At 35.4% G+C, this 15,063-nt stretch overlaps 1 protein-coding gene across 1 annotated transcript in view; it reads right to left on the bottom strand.

The window, feature by feature from the left end:
- Window positions 1-3,130: 3,130 nt before the first annotated feature.
- The window catches only part of BNIP3 (BCL2 interacting protein 3), a 361,523-nt gene continuing 349,590 nt past the window's right edge, over window positions 3,131-15,063 (bottom strand). Inside the window, exons 5-6 of the mRNA XM_067137160.2 lie at window positions 8,865-9,008; window positions 3,131-4,849 (exon numbers count right to left, since the gene is read on the bottom strand). Coding sequence (XP_066993261.1) covers window positions 4,798-4,849; window positions 8,865-9,008 — 196 coding nt within the window. The 3' untranslated portion in view covers window positions 3,131-4,797. The remainder of the gene's footprint in view (window positions 4,850-8,864; window positions 9,009-15,063) is intronic.

Here is a 15,063-nt window from a genome sequence, read left to right as displayed (position 1 = left end):
TGTTTCTCTTAACAGTAATGTGATAGATTGCTTAGGATCAAATACAATAGCATCAGCGAAGTTAACTCCCAGGTATTTAATGCATTCAGATCTGGAAATATACCGTATAGCTGTTCCATTTGATATGCATAGGTTCCCACTGCTGATTTTTCCTTTATTAATGTCGTTAGCTATTGATTTTTTTGCATTTATATTCAGCCCTAATTCCTGAAATCTCTCAATTTCTAAGTTAGTGATTTTGAGAACTGATTACTTGTTTTTTCCAATTAATACAGTATCATCAGCACAACCCAAAATTGTCAGTGGAGTTAACCCATCACCCATAGTGTATCCATATTCATTAGATACATTGTTTTCACTGAGTTCTCTAAATATGTGGTCAGTAGCAATATTGTATAAGGTAGGTGACAACAGGGGACCCTTGCATTACACCACAATGCAGACTGACCTGGAAACAGGTGGAATTATTTTCTTGCAGATTGCAAATTATTCTTGTTAACTAAGAGGGGCATTCAGAAGAATTGAGAGTATGTCTCAGATGTAAGTGGCAGACATTGGCAAAGGCTTTATTTATGTCGAGGAAAATCGGGGTTATGTCATGCTTTCCAAGTTTAGAGTGGTGAAGGATAGATCTCAGAATGGCAGTGTTAATAAGACAACCGGGTGACCTAGTGAAAGCTCTCTGATCCTCACAGAATTGCACAAAAAGCCTCAACCTGGCCTCAAAAACCCTTTCAATAATATGTCCTAATACAGAACATGTAGTTATAGGTCTCCATTTTGACAGATTTAGCTCGTCTCCTCCCTTGAACAGCAAGACTGTATGAGCCTGATGGAAGAGTGTTGGAATGAACCCAGTATTTAACATTATCATAGCAATTTTTGCAATTATGTTAGATACTAGGTTGTCCTTGACTGCTCGTACTATAACATCGTCAGGACCGGGGGCTGTGTCAACTCCTATTTTACTTGTCGCATAAATTACCTCTTCCTTGCTTATCGTTGTCTCATTAAGATTTGTTGAGTGCTATCCGCTGCGCTCCATTCATGCAGTTCAGATACTCCTCCCATACGCAATTATTGGGATTAGCAAATATACAAGAGAAATGGTCATCAATATCTTGAACACTTAAATTAGAAGTTGGCATTTGTTTGTTAAGAACTTTCCTTATAGGTTTTCTCCTTTGGTAGTAGTAGAGAAACTGCATTTCTTCATATGTGTATTTATTGCGCCTCTTCTCTCAGTTCCTTTTGGTCGCGTGTTCTGGGTTAGAATGATTCTTGTAAGATCTTTGAATTAGAGCATCCCATTTAGCTTTTCTAGCTTCAAAGTATTTTGTGGTGTGGTGTTTTGGACCGGGGAGAAGGTTCATTGATTTGGACAAGAATTCGGCAAATCCATTTACAGCTGTGTCGAAATCATCAGGTGTAATCCAATTATAAAAGCATATATTCCATTGTGTAAGGCCTCTTTATAGCTGGTGCATGGGACTCTGTTCATTCATTGGGTTCATTCTTTGTCCTCACATTTTGAATTCTGATCAGTGGAGGATTTTGGACTTTTAATTTGTCATTACATTTCGTGCCATTAGGGGCCGATGACCTAGATGTTAGGCTCGTTTAAACAAAAAGCATCATCATCATCATCATCATTCATTGGGTCTACATCTTTCAGTTCTTTGCCTGGTATCTGTTCACATTCTATACTTCTGGTGGATGGCTGCAGAACATGACTGCTATCCAGCTGTCTGAATGCAATATTTTGTCTGTACACCTCTGGATGAACCCGACTTATATGTGTATTGACCCTGAGATATAGCTTTCCACAATGGGGACAGGGAGATCGGTTATTACTTGTACATACAATGCTAATAGGCTTTACCAATTTCACTGAACTTTGAGGACCCCACGGTAGTTGGTGTTGAGAACTGGGCCATGGTGGTTATAGCTGGTTATGGTGCCTAGTATTGAATGACCAAAAATAATACAGTTATTCTTATACAAATAGACATCCTTCACATTAATACAGACTAAACAGGAGTCCAAAAGTCTCTAAATTCAGTGGTAGCAATTTATGACTAAACTAAATTATTAAAACGACATTAACATGAAGAAACTGCGCAGCATAAGTTGGAGTATGTAAGCTCTAGACGTGCCACATATATGTAGAAAAAGTAAATGGGCTCAAGTGTCGTAGTTTATGCGAACGCCGCCGAGGTCTTGTCGTTTCACTCATAAGTTATTAATTTCATTATGGTCCGTATTGACAATTGCCGCCTGTTGCCATTTCTTGATGGATGCAGTACTTTTGTATCTGTCTCATGGCACAGGCCAGAGCAAAGTGTAGTTTCCACTGAAGTCCCAGTCTCATCCATGGCTGTGGCTATATGGAAGCTACTGGGGTATGGGTGGTACTGAGTAATGACATTCGGAGCACAAATAGTGTCTGAGTGTTATGAAAGGTGTTGCTCATAGGGTCAAAAATAAACTTCATCTACAAAGCAAGGATCTCGAAAACAAAATCAGGCCCTGGAGATAACACAATCCAACTTTAAAAAACACAATAATAAATCAGAAAATCACTCCACAAACCTCTAAATGTGTGTTATTTGGAAGGTTGCATTGTACTGTCAGGAATGCAAATGTTAACCTTTTCCACCTGCAATATCAATATACTGTATGCTAATTCTGTCATCCCAGTTCAATTTAGTCAAAAATTTCAAGTCCTAATTTCAAAGTCACTTTAGGAAATTTTACACATTTTTCAAGCCAAGAACATCCTGCTCTCCAGTTATAAACTTTCCTGCAAGAGTTGATTTTTACAAACAAATGCAAGTTTTCTTTTTATTTGTACCACTCATTTTCTAGTCCATCTAAGTAGGCAGAAGGGCTTATTTTAGCCAACTAAACTAAAATCATGTGCCTTATAGAGGGTTTTGGAGTGAACTGATAACTTCATCAACAAATGGAAAACTGCTCCAAGAGATCAGCCACGATACAAGCAGACTGGGTAATTTTACAGACACTAAGTTTTCTTTCCTCCCTTTACACCCAGAAGTTTATTACCACTGTTAATGAATTAATTACAACCAGGATTAAGAGGACTTGGGAACATGAACATAAACTCAGATTTAAAATCTTCAATATATATATTTATTTTTTCATTAGAATTTCACAATTTAAATAAAGCTGACATTCAACATTTTTCTTAAATGGCTGTACACCGTATTACAAATAACCAATTATTGTATATATAAACACTTTTTATATTCTTGCCTCAACGGTTTGAAGGTTTTGCATTTTTTAATCATAAATATAGGGCATTACAAGGTTTTGAAGTTCATAGTTTCTAACATAAAAAGCAGAGCAGAGTAACTGGCAATTTCTAATCATTACTAATTAAATATATACTGAAGTAATTATGTATACTGAGTACAGAAAAAAATACTATTGTCTTTGACTGTAACTAAACAATATCTAAGAAAAATGGAACTTTCTTATTTGTGCATCATGTACAAACTTTCAAAAGTTTAAGGTAAGAATCTAGTTTATAATAAGAAATACACTAAAACCTCTCTTATATATGATATGCTGTGACTGCTTTAAAAAATCTACCACATAATACGTAGTGCAAAGTAATGTCTTTGGAACAATGATGTAGGTTAATAAGCAACAATTTTTATAATATTTATAGAATTTTGAAAACCCACTACATGAAAAATATTTTTAAAATCAGCCATTACATGGAAAGAAGCTTTTTCTTCACTGGATATAAATTACTGAAAGAATAGCATAACAACATACCCTTTATGACCACAGTGACAGGAAGATGATACATAATGAACAAGATTAGAAAGGAACACAAAAACTCGAAAGCTCACAACTAAGAGATGCTCCTTCTGCATCATAGCATACCAAGTCAAATGAACCAATGTACAGCATTTATGCTAAATTTGGACAGTATGGACAAAAGTTTCTGATATATCAAGACCCTATATAGATGGCCAAGAATATTCTCACATATTTCTGGCTGTGCTTTAATTAGTCTAGTAGCAACTATTACAGGTATTTCATCAGCTTGTATTGCAAGTGTACAAGCATGAAATAATCAAATATAATCAAATGAAGTCTTATTTACTTTTATGAGGTTTTACTGTATTATTTACTGTGTTCACTCTAACATGGACATTTTTAACAAGGTGTTGTATGCTACTCAAGCAAAATGTTCAACCATTCTTCTACTTTTATAAAAGATATAAAATATTATGCAATAAGATACAAAATAAAGCAGAGGAGAGAAGTGAGGTATAGAAACAAGGCATTAGGATGTATAGAATATAGAGTTCACAGTATCTAACATTCCTCAGCCTCTCACAATACTTCTCTGGGGAATGTGTAAGCAAAATAAATCTCATAACGTGATGCCTTCCAATATCCTACTAACATGTGTAGGATCACACAAAACAAACAGAAACATTAGATTACAGAAAGTGCTTGGACAGGTAGAACAGTATCTCCTCACAGCATGATACTGAACCTGAACTGGGCCTGAGGAAAGTTATGACATTAATCCTGTGACTCGTCCTACTCTAAATATTTTTTAAATTTTATATTTAATATAATCAATAAACATTTTAAGGTGTACAAAAAAACCCTAACACACCAGTCTGGTATACAATACCTAAGATATTGAATGTAAGAGCATTTGATCACAAGGCCCTTGCCTAGTCAGTCTTAGTCTTGCGATTCAATATTCAGTAGAAGTGTTCCCAGACAGCATGGGTTGCTGCCAGTCAGTCATTCAAAGTTGATCCTTGGCAGATACATTCCTCTCCGGCTGAGCCAAACTCTGCAAACACACATTATTTCATAAGGTTCCACCAATGAAAGGTAAATAAAACATAAAAATAATATAGTGATACTTGAGATCTTATTAACAATATTAACAAAAATTATGTCTGAAATAGTCCACCTTTTCAGTACTGAATTACGTAATGTTTACATTACATTTTTTAGTTTTGGCCTTCGCTGGCAGTCATCAGCCATAAGACAAATTTATACAACACATGTAATAACTAAAACAAATGTACAAACATACACAAATGACATTAAAAAGTATTAAAGGCATCTAGAGATCCTGAATGAACAATGTACACAACACTTAATATAAAATGGAATTAAAACAGGGATCTTAGTAAGATCTAAAATTCTTGGGTGCATTGCATCGTGTTAAAAACAAGTTTCCTTAATGCTTCCCATTAAAAGTTTTCTTGAGAAATTGTCTTGAAAACGCTGAAAAGTTCCTCTATTGGAAGTTGCCAAATGGCGAGTCAAGGATGGCACACGAAAATATGTCTACATAGCTGGCAAGTTCTTAGGTTACAGCTGGTAGAGAAGTAGCATTCACAATTATTTAGGTTAACTTCATGGACACCATTTTGCATTGCGAATATTGCGAATATTCTCAGATTTGTTACATATATATTCCTCAATTCCTAACCTTGCCTCATTAACATAATTTTAGATATCCATAAAACTATTAAAAATGATTAAACAGTTTTAAACTGTGTCTCCTTATGAGACATCCAATCAATTCTGTATTCTCATTACCTTACAAGTTTACAAAAAAAATTATAAAATGATATGTCAAAATGTTAAAAACTAACAGCTTTTTTTTTGTCACAACCGCTCAATTGTTGACTTATAACACTGAGTGTGTCACTTTATAAAAACCATTAAAATTAAAAAAACAAAACATATAATAAAATCATTAAATGAAATTAGTATTTATACAATTCAATAAAGATGTGTTGAATATTAATTAATAGCAGCTCTTTCTGTCCTGAACCTTCCGATTTACTTTTTATTCCTTCTCGATTTTTTTATGGATCTAAAGCAGATATGGCTACTTGTCAAAACTCTTACACAAAAATCGGGCCCTTGGCCTTAATTGATATGAAATACGCGAGCCAGACTACTATGTCATTCTTATTGGATCAGTCGTATATGGAAAACAAAATCTTTGTCGTGTGCAATGTCAATTTTACTCTGTCGTCTACATCAAAACAAATGTGACCTTGCTGCTACGTTTGCTGCCGAGTGACTGTTTAATATATAAATATATAAATGTATAATTATGGAGTTGAAATGTGAAGTGAAGCAGTGTTCCACAACCTTTGTCTCCACACAACACACTGTTAGTTATTTAAGAGACAATGTGGCCCACCATAGTTTTACTACCACATGACAACACTCCAAATTCAATATATAAAATTCTATTTCTATTCCTAAATAAAAGGGGGAGGGAGTTTACAGAGGACTCGTACATGTCTGTTGTACATAAATTTTCAGGTAAGAGAATAGAGGACAGTACTTTACCTCAGTATCTCAGATGAGGAATATAATGATTAATTCCACCTTTGTTTCCAATTCTGTTTGTGGAAGTATCCCACTGTATACACATGGATGTTGATATTTGAGTAAAAGTCCTACTGGAAAGAACACTAGCCTAAAAATTATATTATTCCTAAATAAAAGGGGGAGGGAGTTTACAGAGGACTCGTACATGTCTGTTGTACATAATTTATTTGCACAACAATTCCTTTTTGCAAAAAAGTGCATACCACAAAAATTGAAGGAAAAATTAAGCTCATCGGACAAAATATTAGTCACCCTGCTGCGCGCGCACAGATGGGTTGTTAATCCTGTACAGATGGTGCAGAGAAAGAGTCCCGTGCCCAACTGCACGCACAATGCCTCTACGTGAGCATAAGGCAGTAGCGATCAGTGAGACATTGATGTTTCAAGCGGACAGTGTACGTCAACATGGGTAGGTGTAAGTAAGGATGTAACAGAGTGGCAAAAAGGGGCAATTGTGTTAGGCCATGCGGTGCATGAAGTTGCTGGATTTGTTGGTGTTTCGCAGCGGACTGTTCAACATGTCTACAAGCAGCGGTGTATTACATGTGGCCATGAAACATGACGTCAGAATTGTGGTTGGAAAAAGATCCTGACCGAGAGGGACCGGAGACGCATTTCACAGCTTGTGAATCAAAATCGCTTACAAACCCGACAGGAATTGCTGCAGTCAGTGAATTAAGGTCCATCCCAACCTGTTAGTGAGAGAACATTGCAACGAGAGGTGCATGCAATGAACATTTGGAGCCTGTCACCTCGCAAGAGGCCATTGCTCACACAGGCACATAAAGCTGCGCGTCTTCAGTGGGCTAGTAATCAAACATGGACAGTATCCGACTGGTGGAATGTAATGTGATCTGATGGATCACGTTTTTGCCTGTATTCTAATGTCGCACATCACTGAGTGCACCAAAGGCCAAAATGAAGCATTTCATCCTGAAAGTGTGCAAGGTCAGGTTCAAGCTGGAGGTGGGTCTGTGATGTTTTGGGGGTGTTTCTTGTGTCATGAATCTGGCCCGTTTGCTGAGTTGACCATTAACATGAACCAGCATGTTTGTTTAAACATTCTGGATGATCAGATTTTGCCTTTCAGTCAACATCTGTATAATGAGTATGCTATTGATACCCCGATTTCTCAAGATGACAATAGCAAAGTTCATCGGGCTGCATACAAGTGATTCCCCCACCCTATTACACATCTTGATTGGTCTGCAAAATTACCCGACTTGAATCCCACTGAAAATCTGTGGGACAGTTTGGAACCGCGCATAAAACGCCAACATCAGCATCCCCATAATTTGGAGGAACTGCACGATCAAATCCTCAGTGAGTGGCTTAACCTGGATGAAACATACCTGCACAATTTTGTGGGCTTACTTCCTACCTGAATCCAGGCGGTTATCAAGTCCAGAGGCGGAGTTACACAGTATTAAATGATGCTTGTAATGATTTCTCCAGGGGTGACTAATTTTTTGTCCAGTGAGCTTATTTTGAACATTTTTTCAGTTTATTTTCTAACAGAATGAACCATCTCTGCTTTATAGGTGGAAAATCATTTGATATTATTTTTCATTCACGTTGAAAAGTACAAATATGAATTTTAATAACGTTGCTATAGCGAGTGTGGCTTTTCCCTGATGTCTACCAAATTCTACAAGAGAATAGAGGATAGAACCTTATTTCGAATTCTGGGGCAATTTCCCAAATCCTAGCCTCAGACATTTCAATACATTCACTTACATAGAGGTAATGGGCTACAATGCCCTAATTCTTTAAAACTAATCAGTAATCAACAACATTACACTGACTGGCTATTAACTGAAATGTTCTCTGCCTTCTGCTACTACTTATTTCCAGTAGACAGCATTAGAGTCAATATTTACTGTCTGTTAATATGGTAGGCCTTGTAGCCACTGCCATTTTCTCCTTAGAACTTGGAAGACTATTCCACACATATAACTTAGTTCTGAACATAATTACATTCATGTTAGCATCAGTCGCAATTGAAATGTAAAGAAATATTTTGGGAAGCACTCTGAAGAAGCAATTATGAAGATTATATGCAATTGTACAAATACTATCTTCTCAACAACGGTACAAAAGATTGTGTTGGAATAAAATATACTTGCATAAGCCATATCATAGAAGTTAAGGGGGTGTGAGGGAAGGCTGAGGAAGTTAAAAGATTTGCTTCAAAATACTGATCTTGCAGAGACCAACAGTAAATGGTTAGGAAAGGTGCAAAGTCTGTTTTCATGGAAGGGTCTGGGACAATACATTTTCAAGGTAATTTAACAACCTCTTAAGATGCAACTTACTGGGCATGAAAGCATTACAGCTGAATTCAGTAATGGATAATGTATGAAATAGGTCAGCATTTTTCTTTCTAATTCTAAAGCATTATGTTGTACTTAAATTTAAATGCCAATATTCTCAAATATACATACCCAACACCTGTGCCCAAGAGCAGCGAAATGAAATTTGTGAGAAAAAGCGTATATAAGACTTCCTTGGAGAAGAGGCTGTTCTTGCCAACCTTTGCATGGCGTATGCTGTATGTTTTCCTCTTGGGATGCTTGAATTTCCAATCCCTATAAGCAGATATACAAATAACCAGAATTTTAAAAATTATCATTCAAGTTTATTATATTGCTTATTGCTTGTGGGCTACAATAGTGACACAACTAAAAAAAGTTCTGAGATAAATGAGTTTAAAATTTCCCTTTTTACTGAACAACAAAATTCATATGATTTTTTAACAGAATAATATACTTGCATAAGCCATATCATGTAAGTTAAGGGAGTGTGAGGGAAGGCAATATTCTTGATGTTTCACTTGTAATCAGTAAGCAAGACATAATACAAAACAGAAACAAGAAATAATAATTAAATTTTGAAGACAGTCTTAATTCGTTCATAGATAATGGAAGAACTTTGCTGTAATTCGTTTTCAGTGTATTTTTGATGTTCCAATACTAGATTAGCAATCAACACAACATAAAGAGAAAACAGTACTAAGGAAATCCTTAACTTCACATACGATTTGGAGTGAAGCCTATTCTTCGGATTGATATTTTAGATTGTTGTAAAATGTTGAATAATTTTGGTACAGCATTCTTGGCGATCAAACTTTGTAGATCATCAAATTTCTTATTAAATATAGAAAGAGGTTTGCTGTAAGCTGTTTTCAGTGTTATTTCCTAAATGACTGCACACACTTTCTGGATCGTAAGGCTTCCAATGGTTGTTTTTCTACCCTTGGCACAGAAATATTGTTGAAGAGGACTTTGTCATCGTTAATGTTTACAACAAAATTATGTTAACTCTTATATGTGAGGTCCTTTACATCAACAAAGTCAATGCGTCCCATTTCGAACAGTTTGAAAGGGTTCATTTTTCCTTGCCATCCTAATTGAAGTGGCAATTGCGATGGGACATAAATTGGACCTGATTTCAGTGATTGTTGAACAGTTTCTCTATTTCAGAGTGAACACAGTCACCTTAATTTTGTGCATGTTCAACAACAAAAAATTATGTTTTTTCCTTTCAATTTGAAATCTTGCCAAAGCATACAGGTAACAATCAGGCAAGAGTATATTTATTTTATTATGCCTTTCAACTGACACAACACAAAGAAATTGGGAATATTTTCTCTTTACATAATACTGTAACAATGGCACAATTAGAGATAGACTACAGTCAATAATTCAATTCCTCTCTGATACTGACACAACTTACAATGTACCACTATTGGTGAACAAAATGTGCTAAGCGACTGCTGAGCTCCAGGTGCTAACTGAGAAGCGCCAGTACTGCACAATGTAAACAACAAAGGAGAGAATGCAACAGCAGCACTGCTGCCATTTGTTGGAGGAATATAATAATTAGAATTAATAGGGGTCCTCCTATTCAATACAAAGACATTTATTAATGTGAATTAATCACATGTCGTTCACATGAGGTACTAGTTTCGGCACTAAACTTTTGCCATCATCAGCCAGCTCCGTCCACCAATCAAACAGGCTGCTCAAGGTTCCAAAACCCCATATTGAAGTGAGAATTAATTCTTTGGGTCTAACCAAGTTAATCACATGCACGTTTAGTTTTCAGAACCAAACCACAGATCAAAAATAGTGTTGACTTCACATGACAAACTCTGCAGCGTAATTTCAACAAGATCAAAGAACTAAAGACATACACAAGCTGGACAAACCACAACAACGGAATCATCATTTTAAAAGAATTTTATACTGAAGTGCAATATCATCATGTACCATATTTTATTTAATATTCATCTATGCAGGTGTTACAGTGTGTTTTAAAGTTGTATTGTGTTTGCCTGATTTGACTCGTTGGCTGATGATGGCACAAGTTTAGTGCCGAAACTAGTACCTCATGTGAACGACATGTGATTAATTCACATTAATAAATGTCTTTGTATTGAATAGGAGGACCCCTGTTAATTTCAATTATTGTAATCCCACTTCAATACGGATCATGAAATTTCTAAATATCAATGGAGGAATACTGAACTACAAGATTAACTGCTGTTGCTGCAAGAAGACTAATCTGCAATGCTGGAGAGTGCATTAACTCCAAATTCGTATTTCTTGAGTTGCGCCACTACTGCAGCCCATGAATGATTTTTTCTCTCTCTCTCTCTCTCTCTCTCTCTCTCTCTCTCTCTCTCTCTCTCTCTCTCTCTCTCTCTCTCTCTCAGGGTCACAGAAAAATTAAGTTTTAAACATTCTGCTATATGCCATCATATCAGATGAAGAAGGGAAATCATTTCATTTTTACTTACTGTCCATAGAACTTGACAGTTGCCAGACAACATCATGTTATACAAAAATGTACATGAAATATATACAACAAAACAACATAATTTCATTTTTTTACTTGCAAAAAACTTCCCTCATTTGAAGATTGCCACAATGGACAGAACATAATGAGACAATAAAATTTATAAATTCAGCTTACAATGATAATTGTGTTGATTACATTATTCTTTTAATGTCATTAAAAGAGGAAGAGTCATATAAAATAGGAATAATTTCCAAGCAATGAAACTGAATCTCATAATGTTGTTTAAAAGTTTTTACCATTCAGTTTGTAACAGTGTAACATACTGTTTTCATATAGGCTATGGCTCATCATTTTAGTGTGGTGGAAATTCATAGGATAATCATTTCTTGTGTTATAATTGTGAATTTCACCATTACTTGTCAATGTTTTACTGTGCTCAATAAAGAGAATAGATTTATAAATATATCGAACAAAATGTACTCCATAGTATAATTTCAGTACTGATAATACATTTGTATCTAAAGCATACACAGTGAAAAAATATTCCAGATGTTAATTTTTTACAAACATAATTTAGAGGCCTGCGTGATTCTTCCAAGACTGTCTCAAACAATAACTGAGAATGTAGTAGAATTGATCATATTTAGATATGGTACCTGTCATTCTGTGGAATACTTATGACATCATTGCAAACCCTTTTCAAGTCAAATTCATCACATTTGTTTTGCGAGGATTCATTGCACAAAATTGGAAGTGAAAAATATTGGCCAGTTTTAAGGATTCGCTAAAAAAATTCCATTGATTCTCTGTCTTTTCCCCAAGTAGCAACAGACACGTCATCTACATAGGATACAATGGTGGAATTAGCTTCACAAAAATGTATACTATAGTTTTGTTATCTATCTCCAGCAAGTATTTAAAATATTCTTTAAACAGAAATAGAGTAAATCCTTATGAATAGGATATATACAAAATGTAGAAAGTTTAAACAATGTTGCCATTCAAACTGTATCGGATAGCCACAAGTATATTAGAAATGTAAAATAATGAATACAGTTATGTACCATCTGCGGAAAAAACCAAACCTACAATAGCCAATGTACACAGGAACTTTGGATATTACAAATTGGATGGTGCAGCATGAAATTTCACACTGTTCACTGTTAAACTTCCAAATATTCAGCTGTTTACATAAATTATTGGTAGATAATATTGTACTTTTGTGAAGAAGCATTTATCTGACAGGAGAAAAGATTAAAACAAACATTGAAATTTTTATCATTATGAACTCAGCAATTTAGCATTTTGTAGTACACACCTGTGTGTGTGTGTGTGTGTGTGTGTGTGTGTGTGTCATAGCATTTTGAAGAAAAATATGGAATTTTAGTTCATTCTAATAAATAGACTGTAAGATCTTTTGAAGATATTGTTGCAAAAAAAACTCGTATTTGCACACAGTTCATAGTAAAATAAAAATTCATAAATTGTAATAAAATTGTACATTTATTTTAAACTGATATAGACTGAAACATAACCCATGAAAAAATAAATTTATACTAATGCCAAATCAAAATCATTTAAGAAAATTACATAAAATTAACTTCCCAGAACTTTTTTTTAAAAACATGAAAGTTTAATTTGGAGGAAAAAAGTTTCACATTTATATCACACTAGCAGGTGCCCACGGCTTCACCCGCATTTATTAATTCAACCGTGTTAGAGTTTTCTGAACAGTTTAACTAAATGCAAAAAAAAAAAAAAAAAAAAAAAAAACAAACTATATTAACATACATCGTTTTCACTTTTAATATTGGTCATTTTCTATTATTTTAATATTTCACCCCCTTTCAACCCCCACCTGTAGGGGTGTCTTACCCTACAGTTTTCTTTCCCAAACAGCAAGTCATAGGAGTATCATGTTTAGTTGAGAGCTATGCTGGAACATTAACACGTACATCCATGATCTCTGTCATTTTGGACATTTCTTTCACCCCTTCTAACCCCCATTCCGATTGGAAATAAACTTTGGCTCAGACAGCATCCAGAGTGTCATGGTTCATCTCGGCTACCCCTTGCTACTAGACATTTTTTGGATTTTTACATTTTACCCCCTCCTTTAGGGGTGCTAGGGGTTTCTTGCCCCTACAGTAATTTTTCCAGATATTACATTATGTGTGTATCTAGTTTGGTTAGAGCTATGCTGAAACATACACACACATTCACCCGTATTCTCTGTCATTTTCCATATTTTCTTTCTTCACTCCTTCTCACCCCCTATGCCATGGAGAGTGAACTTGGACTTTTCATTTTTATATACCGTTTATAGAAGAAGGAAAAAAAAGAAATAGAAGATAAGTTTTAAGAAACACATCATAATCTTTACATACTGTTGGTTAGGCAACCTGCTAATCAGACTTGTCATGCAGTTTACTTAACTTCCCCTATTTTCTTTTTTTTCACCTTCTCACACCCTATGCTGAACTATCAATCAGATTGCGTTCAAACTACTTCCTAAACCCTCCTAGGGGTAATAAGAACAAATTGTGAAATTTTCAGCGAAATCGGTCCAGTAGTTTTTGAGTCCATTCGAGATATACAAACAAACAAAGAAACAAACAAACATACATTCATTTTAATGTAAGAAATATAGATTAGTACAAATTTTGCATATACAAAATGCATTAAACAGTGGTTTAAAGGATATGGAAAATTAAAATACAGGAGTACAAGCCTTTATAAGGATTTCATGTAATATCAATATTTCCAAAAATCACCACCACCCCTGATTATAGTCTGAAACCATAACGGGATTAATTATGCTTAACAAGGACTCCAGTACATCCATTTCTGGCATTCTAATATAGCTTACCAATATAAATTGAGGCTCTGAGGTTGCACTACATTTTTGGCAGAGGAGGAAGTTCCTCTTAGCCTTTCTTGGGTTAGGTTCCTGAACTATTTTACACTCTTGTAGATACTCATTCCTTTTAGGTGAGAACATGCCCCCCACACACACACACACACACACACACACACACACACACACACACACACACAAAGGGTGGGGGGGTCCAAGTGTACCTCCAGGTACAAGCCTCGAATTGTAAAAGCTATTTTTACTTTTTAATTGTTTTTAATTTTATACAGGAGGAAGTTACTCAGATTGGTGATGTTCACAATGGCAATTTCCTGGGAATAATGGAAATGACTGGCAAATATGATGATGTAATTTGTAAACAACTGACCAAAGTAGAAGAAAACCAACTGACAAAAGCTTGCTATCTATCATGGTACTCTCAAAATTAATTAATTTCTGTATGTAGTGAAAAACTTTTGAAAACCATTTATAATCCATGAGAAGAGGAAATTTTTTGTGGAATAACCGTTGATGCGACTCCTGACATCTCCCGCTAAGAACTGAATGTTCTTATTCTGCGTTATGTTTTTCAAAATAAACAAGCACTTCTATTTGAAATTTGTGAGAGATGTATTGAATTTAAGAGCTTTAATAGGAAAACAGATGAGGCAAGAACTGATTGCATAATGTCCACCGTGGAAAATATTCAAGTGCCGTTTACAGATTGTAGTGCACAGCGCTATGACAAGGGCTGGAACATGTGGACACACGTTAGCGGATTTCAATCAAGAAAGCTCTAAAACTATTGTCTTTTTCCCCCTGCGGAGCACACTCCTTGAACAGAATTGGTGTCAACACTGCGAAAGTGATTCATGCTGTAGTGACATGTTTTTGGAACACTGGAAGTTTGTACTGCCTGTCCCCCCACCCTTTTTTTCTTGCGTCGCACCGACACAGATACGTCTTATGGCGACGATGGGATA

Source organism: Anabrus simplex, chromosome 1 (assembly GCF_040414725.1).
Source record: "Anabrus simplex isolate iqAnaSimp1 chromosome 1, ASM4041472v1, whole genome shotgun sequence".
NCBI classification, from domain to species: Eukaryota; Metazoa; Arthropoda; class Insecta; order Orthoptera; family Tettigoniidae; genus Anabrus; species Anabrus simplex.
The sequence above is the reverse complement of the archived record's forward strand: the minus strand, read 5'-3'. Positions and strand labels throughout refer to the sequence as shown.